This window comes from Girardinichthys multiradiatus, chromosome 22, assembly GCF_021462225.1.
Source record: "Girardinichthys multiradiatus isolate DD_20200921_A chromosome 22, DD_fGirMul_XY1, whole genome shotgun sequence".
Lineage (NCBI taxonomy): Eukaryota > Metazoa > Chordata > Actinopteri > Cyprinodontiformes > Goodeidae > Girardinichthys > Girardinichthys multiradiatus.
Genome location: NC_061814.1, coordinates 24983781 through 25000869, shown reverse-complemented (window position 1 = coordinate 25000869; position 17089 = coordinate 24983781). Strand labels below are relative to the sequence as shown.

Genomic DNA, 17089 nt, shown 5'->3' with positions numbered 1-17089 from the left:
GAAATAGTAGGATCTTGGCTAAAAGCTGATATAAACCATTTCTACAAACACCAAAAAACAGTTAAAACTAAAGGCAGTTGAATCAGAAAATAAATAAACTCCACAAAATGACACAACCGCAAAACTCGGTCTCAGCTGTTCACCACATGGCTTTTACACACACAACCAGCATCTCTGCTATATAAGCTCAGATTCCAAAACATACATTTTGTTGTAATCTACCCAGGTTTTACTCAACCAGCAGCAAAGGAAGGCCCGAATTATTACTCCCATTTGAAAAACTAAATTATTAACATAATGATTGTTTAGACAGAGTATGTCAATCCTCAGAAAAATTCTGGTAGATGTGCGCATGTTATTTTGAGCTCAAACTACACAAAACCCTTTTGAGCTAGGCTGTTACACCTGAAAGATCCCTGATAAATCTGGTGTCTAAAAACGAATTAATTATTGCACAGCTGTAAACCTACCAAGATATGCCTGTCCATCTAAACTGACAAGCTGGGCAAGGAGTCCTGTGATAACTCTGGAGGAGCTGCAGTGATCCACAGTTCCAGTGGGATAATCTGTCTACAGGACAACTGTTAGTCTTGCTCTTCATTCATCTGCTAATTCCAAAGACAAATTTGAGGCAAGACCTAAAATTTCCTATCCATCCAATCAGACTGGGCTCAAGCCATATTGCACAGAAGAATGGGCAGACATTTTAGTGTGTAGATGTGGAAACCTCGTAGAGACATACAACCAAAACTACTGCCGCTGTAATTGCAGTGAAAGATTGTTCTACAAAGTACTGACTCAGAGGTGCTGAATACATATGCACACCTTACTTTTCAGATTTTATTGGCAAAATGATCTGAAATACGTAATTTTCCTTCCACTTCAAAATTATGCACTACTTAGTGTTGGTCTGTCACATAAAATCCCACAAAAATACATTGAAGTTTGTGGTTCATGTGAAAAAAATTTGAAAGGTTTCAAGGGGTATGAATAATTTTGCCAGGCATTGTACATACAGTACAAATACATATTTTGTTCTTTTGCTGTTAAAGTTGGTGTATTTTAATAAATATATTACTTAAGAAACAAAAATGCCCTATCTAAGGAAACAACAGTATACATAAACTAAGACTAAAACAATAAAATAACATAAAAACACTATTGAACCTTCAGCCAGGGCCCGGCCACTGTTGTTACTGATGTCCTACGCAGTCCTTCATCGCTGTTCGTGGTTTCATGCTGGACCCTGGCTGCCGTATATCAGGACATGGTCAATATCAAGGGCTTTTCCTCCTCGCGTTTGCTCAGCAGATTCGAAAGCATGAAGGATGAGAAGAAAAAAAACTCCACAGCATAGGTGAGCTCAAACATCTGGAGGTTGACACTGAGGGTCCACTCGAACACAGCAGAAAGATGGTTGTAAAAGTACTCCTTCTGGATGAACAAAATGGTATCTGCAGGTTGTCGAGTTAAGGATCTGCACGATAAGGTTAGGTGCATGATGATTACTGCAAAGATTCATGATTAGCTGAAAACTGAATTTATCATGGATTAAATGGCCTTTTTGCTCTTATTCACTCCTGCACTGAACAGCCCTAGGAAGGTGTTCTGTAGAATATTAATCTATTAAATTGTTATGCTGTGTCCCTTTGGCATGCATGCGGTTGTGGTCAGTCCCACTTAGTAAACACAGTAGCACTTCAGGTCTGTAAAAAACATGGAGGCTATAACTCAGGTCTCACTGCTATAATCTGCCTCCAGAGATAATTTAATCTCCAAACTTAATCAAACCATATAATCATGAAAATGATAATCATTATTTTACCAACAAAAACATGTCTTTACTGAACAACAGCTGATTTGGCACAACGCACTCTGAAAGGATACAGCCGACAGTCACAATGATTTGAACCACTGTGAAAACGACGCGCAGAGGGAAGAGAAACCTTTCAAACCCGGTCAGAGTACACTTCCAGGTCAGGGCGGAGAGCAGGACAGTGTAGAAACAGGCACACGTGAAACTGACAGCAGCTCCGAGGTAGTGCATGAGTGTCACGTCACCAGGCTGTGGAGAGCAGTAACAGTTGTTTTTTATTATGAGAAGATGGATGAAGACTTGAATGCAGGGCTGATTTTGTTAGCACAAATATTTTTAGATATAACTAGATGTGCACATGCCATCATTTAAGCACATTTTAGCACTACTTGTCAAAAAATTGACCTTTAAACCCATCAAATGTTTAAAACTCCTTTTTTTGTAAACGTTTGCCTATGGTTTAAGATCAATCACTATTCATGTGTTAGAATGGTGTAGCCAAAGTCAAAACTCAAATTCAATTGAGAATACGTGGCATGATTTGAATATTGCTGCAAATAGATGTTAATCTAAAAAGTGGGCATACAAAGAACTGACCCTGAGGGATTGAATGCAAATGCACATTGTACTTTTCAGACTGTTCTTTGTAAGAGATCTTGAAAACTAAGTTTTATTTACGTTCTACTTCACAGATAAGCACAACTTTGCATTGATCTACCTAATTAAATCTGCATAAAAACATTGAAGTTAGTGGTTGTAACATGAAAAATGTGAAAAAGTTTAAGGGGTATATTTACTTAATATACTTGCTAAACAATTTACTAAAACGAATGCCATTAATAGCCCAGAGCATCAAAAGAACAATATTGGTCAAAGAACTTGATAAATCACAGTGTTTATCTCCTACTGCTAGTAGTGAATTGTTTTCATTAATTGCTGTTTAGCTTGGTCTTTTCCTTATGATGGTCATGTCTGCATATCAAAAAGAAGGCACATGACACAATCATAAAATGCTCTGGTTAATAACAGGTCTTTAATACATAAATCTAGAATAAAAAGTAAAACATTGGCTTTTGTGCAACATTATAAGCTGTGTAAGAGATTAAAATACACCTCCTGTGCTGGAATCTTTATAAAGCAAATAGTGACCTTCCTTTATTTGCTCTTTCAACACACGTTATGGATTAAAACAGTTTAACTTTTATATAGGTAAGTCATCAAAAGATCTCTTTGTGCAATTTAGCACACTTTAACACTGCTAAATATTACTAGCGAGTAATGCACAACTTACGTTACAGTTTCCAGCAACAAAGGCCCCAATGGTTGCCACCAATCCAAAGGCTAATGCAATTTTGCTCAGCATGGAATAGCACATGTGTCTCTCCATTATATGGGCATGATGGAAGATGGTGAACAGCAGAACTAAAAACAAAAGTAGAGTTAGTGTGGCACATATCAGAACATGCAGTACACTGCCTTGCAAAAGTATTCAAACCCCTTTAACGTTTTCTTGTTGGGTTTTTATGGGATAGAAAACATAAAATAGTGCATAATCTGAAAAGTGGGACATGTATTTGTATTACCTAATTATTAAAGACAGTAACCATGGGGATTATTTATTCTCAGTATAAATGCAGCTCTTCTGTGAAGGCCTCACAGGTTTGTTAGAGAACATTAGTAAACAAACAGCATCATAGAGACCAAGAAACACAGAAGACAAGTCAGACATAAAGGTTTAGGTTTTAAAAAACTATCTCAAACTTTGAACATCTTAAAACGGATTAAAGATTTCACACTTACAAACCTCCAACATATGGCTGTCCACTTAAACTGACAGGCCGGGCAAGGATAGCATTTATCAGCACATATCAACCAGCCACTAAACTGTGGAGGAGCTGCAGAGATTCAAAGCTTAGACGGGAGAATCTGTTAACAGGGCACCTATTAGTCATGCAATCCACAAATCTGGCTTTTATGGAAAAGTGAGAAGAAAAATCCCCTTGTTGAAAGAAATAAGAAATCCAGTTTGCAAGTGAAGATGATTCGGTCAGATGAGACCAAAGTTAAACTTTTTGTAAAGGCTGTGTCAGAAAATTGTGCCAGCATCGTGCTGAGGGTAGTGCTTTCTTTAGCAGGACCAGGAAAGCTGGTCAGAGTTGTTGGGATGATGGATGTCGCTAAATACAGGGAAAAACTAGAAGAAAAAAAAACTGTTAGACGCTGCAAAAAACCCGAGGCAGAGGTTCACCTGTCAGAAGCACAATGACCTCAAACATACACACAGAGCTACAAAGGAATGTTGCAGATCAACATTCCTTTGTAGCACATTCATGCATTAGAATGGCCCAGTCAAAGTCCAGACCTAAATCCATTAGTGGTAAGACTTGAAAATTGACATCCATTCGTTCAGACTGAGCTTTACCGTTTTGGCAAATCAGAATGGGCAACATTTTCTCTCTTTGCATATCTCTTGATATGCAAAAGAGATAAAAACTAAAATACTTGCAGTGGTAATTGCAGTGAATAATAGTTCTACAAGGTACTGAGTGGCTGAAAAAAGGGGCTTTTTAAAAAAATATTTGAAAACCCATGTTACATTTCAAGGGGTATGAATACTTTTTAAGGCACTTTAAATATAATGTATAGGCATTTTGATGCTGAACTCACACAGAAAGGTCCCAGCGTTCATTGTTGCTGTAAAAAGTGAGCTTTCTGGAGCAAAGGTCCCACTTCCACTAGAATAACAATGCTTGTTTAATTATTTATGTCAACAATTCAGTGCTTTCGAAGACAAAATAAGATGTTAAGTATTCTGACTTTTCACCTGATTGTAGGAACCAAGCAACATCCCTGGGTCCCATTCCTTCCGCAGTAATTTTTACCGCTCCTGAAAAGAAAGTAAGAGCTTGTTAGTTACCATTTAAAAATAAATGGTTAGAACACATAAATGAGCTTCAACTCACCAATCACGGAGCGAGCACACATGATTGTTGGAGTAGGCCAAGCCATATCTGAAAGTACAAGTTGTAATAAATTTAAATTTACTGTATTACGGTTGTATTCAACCTATGAATGGATTTAATATTTAACTTGCTGCCCAGCAGGTTTGTGACGGTTTAAACAAATCACAGATTTGTTTTTCTTTCTCAGTCAGTCATTTTCTACCGCTTATTCCATAGTGGGACGAAGGGAAGCTGGTGCCTATCTCCAGCAGTCTATGGGCGAGAGGCAGGGTACACCCTGGACAGGTCACCAGTCCATCACAGGGCAACACACAAACAACTATGCACATACTCATTCATACACCTAAGGGCAATTTAGAGTGACCAATTAACCTAACAGGCATGTCTTTGGACTGTGGGAGGAAGCCGGAGTACCCAGTGAGGACCCACGCATGCATGGGGAGAACTTTCATGCAGAAAGACCCCCGGCCAGGAATCGAACCCAGGACCTTTTTGCTGCAAGGCAACAGTGCTACCAACTACACCACCATTTCTTTCTGTTTAATCACATTAAAACACATTTATTAAGCCAATGGAAACATTAAACCAGAATAAGGAAACAAAATATTGTGCCTGTCATTGACATTTACTGCTAGAACCAAATACAAAGGCATAAAAAGTAGAGTAGAGTTTAAATAGAGTTTAAATATTATGAACATAATTAACAAATGAATGTCTCTAGGCTTTTCCTGCCTAGCCAGTGAGCACACCTTGTACCACACTGAACAAGCCAGGTGACATATTTTCAGCCTTCTGTCTCAAGAATACACACAAGGGACATCTAACGTCATTTGTGCCTTTGTGTTCTAAAACTGCTCTGATTTCAATGATCTTTTAAAGATTATGCAGTGCCTAATCTACACAGAATCATGTCTGGGCCAACTTTTATAAATGTCAACCTGTGAGTGTTTAATTGTTTTTATCCAAGAACATGCAGTCTGTGTTATCGTCCTGATAACAACGTAGTCCTGACAAGCTGTTTTCTCATATTATCAGCTATCAAACAAAAAGCTTTGAATCTGTGTGTGCTCAGAACGTGAAAAACAAATAAAACTATTGTAAATCTGCCATTTAAGGCAAGTACACACAAAGCGGCAGACTGGAAGCTGTAAAATTTAAGTGTTTTCTTTAACCAGGATGTAAAGTCGTCACAGACAATGTCAATAAAAACTTACACGCTCCATGTTCCAATGAAGGACACCAGTGATAGTGAGATGGGAAGGATGATCCAGAGCACCATGTCTTAGGGTTAAGAAAGAGGAATAAATTAAAAACAAAGATTCCTGATGTCTTAAACACGCTTCGTGTCAGGATTCTGTGGATTCTTCATGGAGCCATCATTAAAACCTCAGGTGAAGTTTGGTAACAAAACCATAGACAAAAAAAAAAAAAAACCTTAATGATAAACAAATGTATGGTTGCTTTTGTATAAGCAGTTAGCCCAGTGAAGTTGAAGAAAGTCCTCTACAGTCAAGAGTACAGAGCTGCTTCATATCAGTCTCCTTCTGTCTGTGTCTGCCACTCCTTTGAAGCACCACCTTGTTCTGGGAGAAGAGCGTTGGGATTGGCCTTCTTTCTTTTACCACATTGTTTGTTTTATTCCAAACAGACTCCCTGTTCACTTAGTGTTGATGTGAACCTTCTGACATCGATACAAAATGACTAACAGATCAGGATCGTTAGAATCATGCTGTAAATTATGAAGCTGAAAATCTGGTATTGTTTTGTACATTTTGAATTCTTTAGACTGTTTGCGCAATTTTCCTGTCACTCAGTGATGGAAAAACTGTTATGTAACACTTAAAATTTCCTTCTGTATTTGATGTGATAGTTAACAATTTGAAGATATTAGATTTTCCAAATGTTACATGTATGTCTTGTGTGTAAAATGTTTTTTTTAAAACATTTTTATTCTTAAAACCATTTAAGTTCTGAAACTTTAAACTAATTTAAAGCAGAAAGCCATCCATTCAAAATTTTCCATGTACTTGTGGACTGTCATGTTTTGGGGAATTAAAAATCCTCCATTAAACCTAGTACAATAACTAATTTTCAAAAATAGTTTCAATTGTTTTCTAGTAATTATCAGATCTACAGTCTGGGTCAGAATCCCTGACACATCTGCATTATTTTCTAAATATTCAATTAATCAATCAATCAATATGCATTTATATGACACTTTTTGTACAACATACAAACAAAGTTTGGTTATTTATTTATGAAATCAACACTCATCAGACAGGTGCACCTGCATTAATTGTAGCCTTGATTTCCTGTTCTTAGCTGATAGGAGTGGCACCCAGTAAGGTCTTCTGCTGCTGTAGCCCATCTGCCACAGTGCTGTATGTTTACAAATGGTATTCCACATATTTTAGTTGTAACAACAGGTTATTTGAGCTGCTGTTGCCTTTCCATCATCTCAAACCAGTCTCCTCTGCCCTCTGACATCATTAAGGCATTTTTGCCCACACTGGATGATTTTTTTTTCTTTTAAAACCTTCGGATAGTGCAGATCAACAGCTTCTGAAAAACTCAGACCAGCCAGTCTGGCATCAATATTTATGCAGTTAAATCTTATTGAGACACAGGGTTTCATTTTCAACAACAAATTAGCTTAAATTTTAAAATAAAAGTAGTAGACACTATAATAAAACAGGGACAACCATCCTGTAATAATTTTCCCATTGTCCCTAAAATGTGTTTAAAATTCTTAAGGTGAATATATATACACTTCTTCAGGTCCTGCTGTTGTTTGTTCCAAGGGAAATTAGTAGTGGAATAGCAGACTTGTGGTGTATTTTTGACAGAACATAATAAAAAAAAAATACTGTAAGTATATTTGCTTTTATTCCCCAGGTTCCTAACTTTTGGAAACAAAATTCAACTATTTTATTCATTTTACTCTAGAATTATCTGTACGTAAATTATTGTCATATTTTTATTTGATTGATTTTAAAAATGTGTTTTATAAATTATGCCTCAGTGATTTTAACATAGGATGTGTAGTGATGAGCGGAGGATGAGAGGAGAAGACAGGCAGCTCTGATCAGGCAGACGTGACTTGGACCACATGGGGTCCTCAACTTCAAAACAAACAAAATGTCGGCACACATCAGATGGGGTCTTCAGCGGCTACTAATGGCCCGAAACAAAGCTCTCTTCAGGTTTGCCTAGTGTCATCTGTCTCCCATTATTGTGTTACGTGTGTTATATAACTGATATGATGCGTAGACATGCTTGTTAACGCTTATTATTGGCCACTTCTTTGTGCGGGGGAGATTTAGCAAGCTGCTCGGCTAACGACCGAACTACGAAGCAAACAACCGATTTAACCCCTTAACTTTATCTCGGTTTATGCCAGAACCGGTTTAAAATATGTCAAGCCATGTGATGTCACTATGTAACATAAATGTCATATGTTTTTGACGATTAAAAGAGATTAGCTTATCTGCTAGAAGTCAGCTAGCACAAATTGTCGAGTTTACTGTCAGCTAAGTGATTTACTTTGATTGCCTTTTGTTAAATATGACCCTAGAAACCCTAAACTAAAAGCTCAATCATCACATATCCCATCTAAAAAGGTGTATCACACACTCTTCACGTTTCTACCAGGTTACCAGATCGCTCACAGACTTCAGTATTAAGCTTCAGAGGGCCCCCGCGTCAGGCAGGGGCAGGAACTACATACTTCTCAGGTGAGACACCTGCCTCTGGACTCACCTGTTGTATCATGTAGGCGATGATCTTGTTATTCAAGTAGAAAGGGTTGATCCCTAACAAGCAGCTGGGTTTGTGACGTTTTTCAGCGAGAAACCTGTCCATCCAGACTCAAGATACGCCAAACCCAAGAAGCTTGAAGTTCCTCCCTGGGAAACCCGTCCTGGGAAGCGGTACACTGGACTTTCCTTCTCCGAGCTCGGCTGGATCCTCATCTTTAGCCCGGTAATGGGTCTACTGCTGTACTTTGCTGCACTGATTCAAAATGGGATCCCAGTAAATAATAAAATGTAACAGTAATATAGTATGCAGTGTTCTGATTTTATTAATAATTATTTCTATCACTGTTAGCAATTCTTATGACCAGCAAACAAATAAAACATGTTTATTTCTGAGCACATAAACAATGGCTGTTTTAAAAGGGAGTGTATAGAAAGCAACTAAACAAAGACTGCAATTCTTAAAATACACATGATATATTTGTCTAAAAGCTATACAGTATATAGTATGGACAGATTAAGCAAAACAGTATGACCAGCTGCTTTAACAGTTTATTGGTCCTCCTTTTGCTGCCAATAAAGCTACTAGACCTCTAAAGGTGTGGTTTGTTGTAAAATTATAAGAATAAGAAATCACAATTAAAGGTGTGTGTGTGTGGTGTGTGTAGGTGCATGAGAGGAACATTGAAATTAGCTGTATGTTTTAAGGAAAACTGAGCAGTTTGCTCACCTAGTTTGCAGCTACGCACCTATAGGCCACAACTTGAAAACTTTATGCCTCACATTGTAAAGATCAAAGCAACATTAATCATTAAATGCCAGAATATGGTGTTTAGGGACTGCCAAAGTCACTGTTACTGTATGTGAGTCCATGGTTTTAATGCTGTGGCTAATTTGGTTAAATCATTGATTTCCTCATTTTCCGACTGTGATGGGATGGTCGCATGCTTTCATTGGACATACATTAAAATCAGAGTGATACAGTTTTGGAGATTAAATAATATTACTATTAGTCAGGGTTTCTGAAAAATAAACATAATATGCTGCAGCAATGTGTTTGTTTTTGTGACTTTTATGGCTGCAACTAACAATTATTTTACTAATCAATCTGTTGACTATGTTTTTGATTAATCGATTAATAATCGGATTGCAAAAGGTGCTTAAAAAGAGATTTTTTACAGAATTTAAACAAGGTGAAGCTAAAGCTATGCCTCTTGAGGAGTTCTGAAAAGTGCACATTTGCAGACAAAGAAAGTTTTTCATGTTAGATGAAAAATGCATGTATTTTTTTTACAAGAATTTGGCCTAATTACTGCTCTTAGTGGGTTGTTCTTTCAGCAAATGACATGTTTGAGAGTCTGTATACTCCAGTTAACGATTATTCCATTATTAAATTAGTGGACAATTATTTCAATAATCGATTAATCCGATTTATTATTTCAGCCCTAGTGACTTTATAATCCTAGTTGCAAACACTATATAGGCCATAACATCCTCATAATGTTATATGTGCTTTTGTTTTTAGTCTTTATTAAAGCACTTGTGTCTCCTTCAGGGACCTGTTTGAAATTGAGGGAGTAAAAAGTGTGTTCTTTGGCCCGGACTTCATCACTGTCACCAAAGTAAGTACTAAATATACTCTGACTGCTCATCTCAGTGAGGGTATTGTTTGTGAGGGGATAGATTATGAGCTAACTTTGTTTTTACTGTCAGACAGACGAGGAAGTGGAGTGGACGGACATTAAGCGTCACGTTTTAGATGCTATTTCAAAGTTCTTTGAGAGTGGGGATCCGATAACAACAGGAGCAGTGCATCATGAAAGCAGTGAGTTTTCTTTAAATATCACATCCAAACTGTGACACTTTAATGTTTTAACGATGCTGTATTATTATTTTTTTTTGGTACAGGTCTTTCTGAAGACGATGATGATATTGTAGCTATGATAAAGGAGCTTCTGGACACCAGAATAAGGTACAGAAACTACCAACTGATCCCTGTTTACATACAGTATATATGTTCAAACTAACCTAATGACTGTGTGATTATGTAGACATTTATTAGAGAAGAAAAAAGCTCATGTTGACAATTTTCCTTCTGCTGTTATGAGATGCGTAACATTCTTAATCAGTGTGTCCTCCATGCCCCTGTTCTGTACCAATTCATGTTTTCTTCTTATCTCAAAAAGACCTACAGTGCAAGAAGATGGAGGTGACGTCATCTTTAAAGGTTTTGAGAATGGCACAGTGAAGTTAAAGCTGGTTGGATCCTGCACAGGGTGTCCCAGTTCGACGGTTACACTGAAAAACGGCATTCAGAACATGCTGCAGTTTTATATCCCAGAGGTGGACAACGTTGAGCAGGTCTTAACTGAATAACATTTTTTTTCTGTGATTTGTTTTTCTGTGTGAATAAAAAGGAATATGAGATACAGCCGATGCATTTGAACAGGTTATAAACGCTACATAATGGGCACAAATGTTTTTTTTACACAAATCCCGAGGTTACCTCTTCAACTTACCTTAGTAATACATATCATTATGTTCAGATACAGTCCCATTCAAGAAATTTGAAAATTGTTGAAAAGTTCATTTATTTCAGTAACTCAATTAATCAAGTAAAAAACACTATATAGATTAATTACACACAGACTGATGTTTTCGAGCCTTTATTTCAGTTAATTATGATGATTTTTAGTTTACAGCCAATGAAAGCACAATAGCTAAGATTAGAATATTACATCTGATCAATTAAAAACTACTTTTAATACATAAATGTGGGTTTAATGAAAGGTTTGTTTAAAACCTCGTACTCGTACTCATCGTCTTCCGCTTATCTGGGACCGGGTTGCGGGGGCAGTGGACTCAGCAGAGACGCCCAGACGTCCCTCTCCCCAGACACCTCCTCCAGCTCCTCCAGGGGCAGCCCAAGGCGTTCCCAGGCCAGCCGAGAGACATAGTCCCTCCAGCGTGTCCTGGACCGTCCCCTGGGCCTCCTCCCGGTGGGACGTGCCTGGAACACCTCCCGAGGAAGGTGTCCAGGAAGCATCCGGTATAGATGCCCGAGCCACCTCAACTGGCTCCTCTCGATGTGGAGGAGCAGCGGCTCTACTCCGAGCCCCTCCCGGATGGCCGAGCTCCTCACCCTATCTCTAAGGGAGTGCCCGGCCACCCTACGGAGGAAGCTAATTTCAGCCGCTAGTATCCGGGATCTCGTTCTTTTGGTCATGACCCAAAGTTCATGGCCATAGGTGAGGGTAGGAACGTAGACCGACCGGTAAATTGAGAGCTTTGCATTTCGGCTCAGCTCTCTCTTCAGCACAACGGACCGGCACAGTGCCCCCATTACTGTGGCAGCCGCACCGATCCGTCTGTCGATCTCCCGCTCCATTCTTCCCTCACTCGTGAACAAGACCCCGTGATACTTAAACTCCTCCACTGGAGGCAGGAACTCCCTTCCAACCTGAAGAGGACAACCACCCTTTTCCGGTCGAGTACCATGGCCTCGGACTTGGAGGAGCTGATCCTCATCCCACTCTTGGCTGCGAACCGCCACAGCGCATGCTGTAGGTCTTGGCTAGAGGGGGCCAGCAGGACCACGTCATCCGCAAAAAGAAGAGACGAAATCCACTGGTCCCCAAACCAGACCCCCTCCGGCCCTTGGCTGCATCTAGAAATCCTGTCCATAAAAGTTATGAACAGGACCGGTGACAAAGGGCAGTCCTTCCGGAGTCCAACATGCACCGGGAACAGGTCCGACTTAGTGCTGGCAATGCGGACCAAACTCCTGCTCCGCTCGTACAGGGACCGGATGGCCCCTAATAAAGGGCCCCCGATTCCATACTCCTGGAGCACCCCCCACAGGGCATCACGAGGGACACAGTTGAATGCCTTCTCCAGGTCTACAAAACACATGTGAACCAGTTGGGCAAACTCCCATGAACCCTCGAGCACCCTGTAGAGGGTATCGAGCTGGTCCAGTGTTCCACGGCCGGGACGAAAACCACACTGCTCCTCCTGAAGCCGAGGTTCGACTATCAGCCGGACTCTCCTCTCCAATACCCTGGCATAAGCCTTACCAGGGAGGCTGAGGAGTGTGATCCCCCTGTAGTTGGAACACACCCTCCGGTCCCCCTTCTTATGAAGGGGGTCCACCACCCCAGTCTGCCAGTCCAGAGGCACTGTCCCCGACCGCCACGCAATGTTGAAGAGGCGTGTCAACCACGACAGCCCCACAACATCCAGAGACTTGAGGTACTCAGGGCGGATCTCATCCACCCCCGAAGCCTTGCCACCGCGGAGCTTTTTAACCACCTTGGTGACTTCAGACTGGGTGATGAAAGAGTCCAACCCCGAGTCCCCAGCCTCTGTTTCCACCAGGGAATGCGTGATGGCAGGATTGAGGAGATCCTCGAAGTACTCCTTCCACCGCCCGATAATGTCCTCAGTCGAGGTCAGCAGTCTCCCACCCCCACTATAAACAGTGTTGGCGAAGCACTGCTTCCCCCTCCTGCTTGGCCTCACGGTACCCGTCAGCCGCCTCAGGAGTCCCACAAGCCAACCACAGCCGATATGACTCCTTCTTCAGCTTGACAGCATCCTTACTGCCGGTGTCCACCACCGGGTTCTGGGATTGCCGCCGCGACAGGCACCGCAGACCTTACGGCGGCAGCTACAGGCAGCAGCATCGACAATAGATGCGGAGAACATGGTCCACTCGGACTCTATGTCTCCAACATCCCCCGGGATCTGGTCGAAGCTCTCCCGGAGGTGGGAGTTGAATACATCCCTGGCCGAGGGCTCCGCCAGGCGTTCCCAGCAGACCCTCACTATGCGCTTGGGCCTGCCAAGTCTGTCCGGCTTTCTCCTCCTCCAGCGGATCCAACTCACCACCAGGTGGTGATCAGTGGACAGCTCAGCCCTTCTCTTCACCTGAGTGTCCATAACATGCAGCCGAAGGTCTGATGATACGACAACAAAGTCGATCATCGACCTCCTGCCTAGGGTGTCCTGGTGCAAAGTCCACTGATGGACACCCTTATGTTTGAACATGGTGTTCGTTATGGACAATCCGTGACTAGCACAGAAGTCCAATAACAAAACACCACTCGGATTCAGATCGGGGAGGTCATTCCTCCCGATCTCGCCTCTCCAGGTGTCACTGTCGTTCCCCACGTGGGCGTTGAAGTCCCCCAGCAGAATAATGGAGTCCTCGGGAGGGGCACTATCCAGCACCCCCGACAGGGACGCCAAGAAGGCCGGGTACTCTGCACTACCACTCGGCCCGTAGGCTGAAATGATAGTCAGAGACCTCTCCCAACCCGAAGGTGCAGGGATACATCCACTGGGGTAAACCCCAACACGAGACGGCTGAGCTGGGGGGCAACAAGCAAACCCACACCAGCCCGCCGCCTCTCCCCGTGGGCCACTCCAGAGTAGAAGAGAGTCCAACCCCTCTCAAGGAGATGGGTTCCAGAGCCCACGCTGTGCGTGGAGGCGAGCCCGACTATTTCTAGTCGATATCTCTCGACCTCCCGCACAAGCTCAGGCTCCTTCCCCCCCAGCGAGGTGTTTAAAACCTGCTTAAAGATAATTATTTTCAAATGATGCTTTTAATCTGACATACGGGCCTTATCGGAACGCATTTTCAAATGTGTTAAATATGACTGTATATAAGGTTGATTAACAGAAGTTATCTGTGATGCACCACATGGTTCTGTGCTTTGTCCTAAACGTTACATATTGTGCCCAAATTACATTATGAACCAGATCAGTCTAAAACTCACATTATTTGCAATGAATGGAATATTAGATTCCCCTAGTAAAAGTTTGGAACAACAGTAGTTTTAAAGAAATAGTTTGACATAAATTACCAGTAAATTTTAGCAAAAACAAAATTAAGAATATGTAGTAATGGGAAAAAAAAAAGGTCACTGCTACCATAAATGATGTTCAAACTGAAGGAGTCTGAAACCAGATTTGTAGGCAAGATAATTGACTTTAGTGTTGAAACCCTAATATAACCAGCATGAAAAGTGAAATGCTCAAAACTATCACAGTACTAGATAAAACCAAAGACATTTTAGAACATAAACATTATACATGTTATACTGTTCACTACATGCCTTATGGTGTGGTAGTATAAGGTTAATACGTAATAAAACTAATAATAAACCAGTATTTTTGCTTCAGAAGAAAGCAGTAACAATGATAAATTATTTAACCAATTATGATCCACCTCACAAAATATTAAATTGAAGTCCTTAAAATTGTATGATTTAGTAGAATTTAGTACCGAGGTAAATAAAACAAAAAAGGTGTGCATCTTTTATAGGGGTGTGTGAAATAACTGTGATAAGCCATTAAGAATTTGTACTTCACAATCTTAAGTTTTAAAAATAATGCATATAAAACAACTGGTGACTAATTATAAAAATGAGGTTTTGTTACCATTGTCAATGAGACATAATTTGTCCCATTTTAAGTACTTTTAATATATTATTTTTCTGTTCTAAATGTATCAGCTACTATTTATACTGATTGTACAAAAGTGTAGGTAGGTATAATAAGTTTCTAGTTCTACTTCTACTAATCACTCGTTTACATTTACTCAAAAAATACTAACACTGACCATAAAATAATTCTGTCCTGACAACTTTCTTGCAGATTTAGTATTTACAATGTAAGGTAAGGCAACACAACAGCAATGACATTAATAATGTTTAATCTTTTGCCTAGGTGGAAGACAAAGTGGATGAAATTAATGCAAAGGTTTTTGCAGAAGTGGAGCGTAAGCTACAAAAATAAGAACTTCCTCAACAGACAGCGCGGTTATGGACTCTGTCAGAAGAAAAATGTCTGTAAACACATGATAGAACAGTGTTCCTGTTGTTCATCGTAGTGGGTCAAAAGCTTTAAGGGAGAAAATTATTTCTAGATCTTTGTTTTGCCCCCATACAAAATATTGTATCTGTAATTAGCATGCACATACTGTGTGCCCCTATTCCTACAGAAATGTGAGATACTGTATACAGAAAACAGTTTTTTTTTTGTTTTTTTTTTGCTATGGTTGTCGTAAATGTTGTATTTATTTCTTATAAATGTTGTACATTAAGAAAGAATATTTTGCTAAGATGATGATTTTGTGAACGTTGATGACAATGGTTTGTGTCTTCCAGGAAAATGTAACAGTTATTTCCATTTGCTACTGCATTACACATAACAAAAGAAAGTTAAAGATATCATTACATTATTTAATTCAATTAAATGGTGGGAAATGGATTAAATTACCTACTGCTAGGAAGTAGGTTTACAATACGACACTTGAAAGGATATTTACATGCATTGTGCTCCACTCTGTAGTTTTACTATATAACATTAAAGTTCATTTTGACTTTGCTATTTGTCCTGTGTGTATCAATTATATCAGTAAGTTCATCGTAAAGATACATGATCAGAATGGTTTTATTTTAAGAAAGTAGCAGCCCAAGTGGGAAATTTGCAGAGTAAAGTAACCTATGTGACGATGATGATGTTCTTGTATGCACAAGCGATAGGTATTTTTATCCGGACAGTTTGAGGTGACCCTGCTGTTAAGCCAAAGCGGACAAAGGTTAAGTTGGCATCTAAAGGTGAAAGGTAAAAATCTTTCTCAAAATTTCCAAGCGCAAGTTGGTTTAATGTAATGTTCCCACTTTGCATATTTTAATGAGGAATTGTTTTTGCCAATAAATGTACCTGACATGAACTATAGGTCCTTCTCAAAATATTAGCATATTGTGATAAAGTTCATTATTTTCCATAATGTCATGATGAAAATTTAACATTCATATATTTTAGATTCATTGCACACTAACTGAAATATTTCAGGTCTTTTATTGTCTTAATACGGATGATTTTGGCATACAGCTCATGAAAACCCAAAATTCCTATCTCACAAAATTAGCATATCATTAAAAGGGTCTCTAAACGAGCTATAAACCTAATCATCTGAATCAACGAGTTAACTCTAAACACCTGCAAAAGATTCCTGAGGCCTTTAAAACTCCCAGCCTGGTTCATCACTCAAAACCCCAATCATGGGTAAGACTGCCGACCTGACTGCTGTCCAGAAGGCCACTATTGACACCCTCAAGCAAGAGGGTAAGACACAGAAAGAAATTTCTGAACGAATAGGCTGTTCCCAGAGTGCTGTATCAAGGCACCTGAGTGGGAACTCTGTGAGAAGGAAAAAGAGTGGCAGAAAACGCTGCACAACGAGAAGAGGTGACCGGACCCTGAGGAAGATTGTGGAGAAAGGCCGATTCCAGACCTTGGGGGACATGCGGAAGCAGTGGACTGAGTCTGGAGTAGAAACATCCAGAGCCACCGTGCACAGGCGTGTGCAGGAAATGGGCTACAGGTGCTGCATTTCCCAGTCCTGGGCTACAGAGAAGCAGCACTGGACTGTTGCTCAGTGGTCCAAAGTACTTTTTTCGGATGAAAGCAAATTCTGCATGTCATTCGGAAATCAAGCTGCCAGAGTCTGGAGGAAGACTGGGGAGAAGGAAATGCCAAAA

The 17089-nt window shown here is 40.2% G+C and overlaps 2 protein-coding genes across 2 annotated transcripts; one reads left to right on the top strand and one right to left on the bottom strand.

The window, feature by feature from the left end:
• Positions 1-961: 961 nt before the first annotated feature.
• si:dkey-228d14.5 (uncharacterized protein LOC796266 homolog) lies at positions 962-6294 on the bottom strand. The gene is made up of 7 exons (XM_047352369.1): positions 5994-6294; positions 4780-4827; positions 4641-4703; positions 4484-4551; positions 3108-3238; positions 1888-2065; positions 962-1454 (listed from the first exon to the last, which is right to left on the bottom strand). Exons 1-7 carry the CDS (start codon positions 6056-6058, stop codon positions 1261-1263), a joined length of 747 nt encoding a protein of 248 aa, XP_047208325.1. The 5' UTR covers positions 6059-6294; the 3' UTR covers positions 962-1260.
• Positions 6295-7839: 1545 nt separating this feature from the next.
• zgc:110319 (uncharacterized protein LOC796111 homolog) lies at positions 7840-15929 on the top strand. The gene is made up of 8 exons (XM_047351872.1): positions 7840-7982; positions 8431-8513; positions 8625-8760; positions 10090-10156; positions 10248-10359; positions 10443-10506; positions 10721-10895; positions 15270-15929. Exons 1-8 carry the CDS (start codon positions 7918-7920, stop codon positions 15336-15338), a joined length of 771 nt encoding a protein of 256 aa, XP_047207828.1. The 5' UTR covers positions 7840-7917; the 3' UTR covers positions 15339-15929.
• The last annotated feature ends 1160 nt before the right edge of the window (positions 15930-17089 follow it).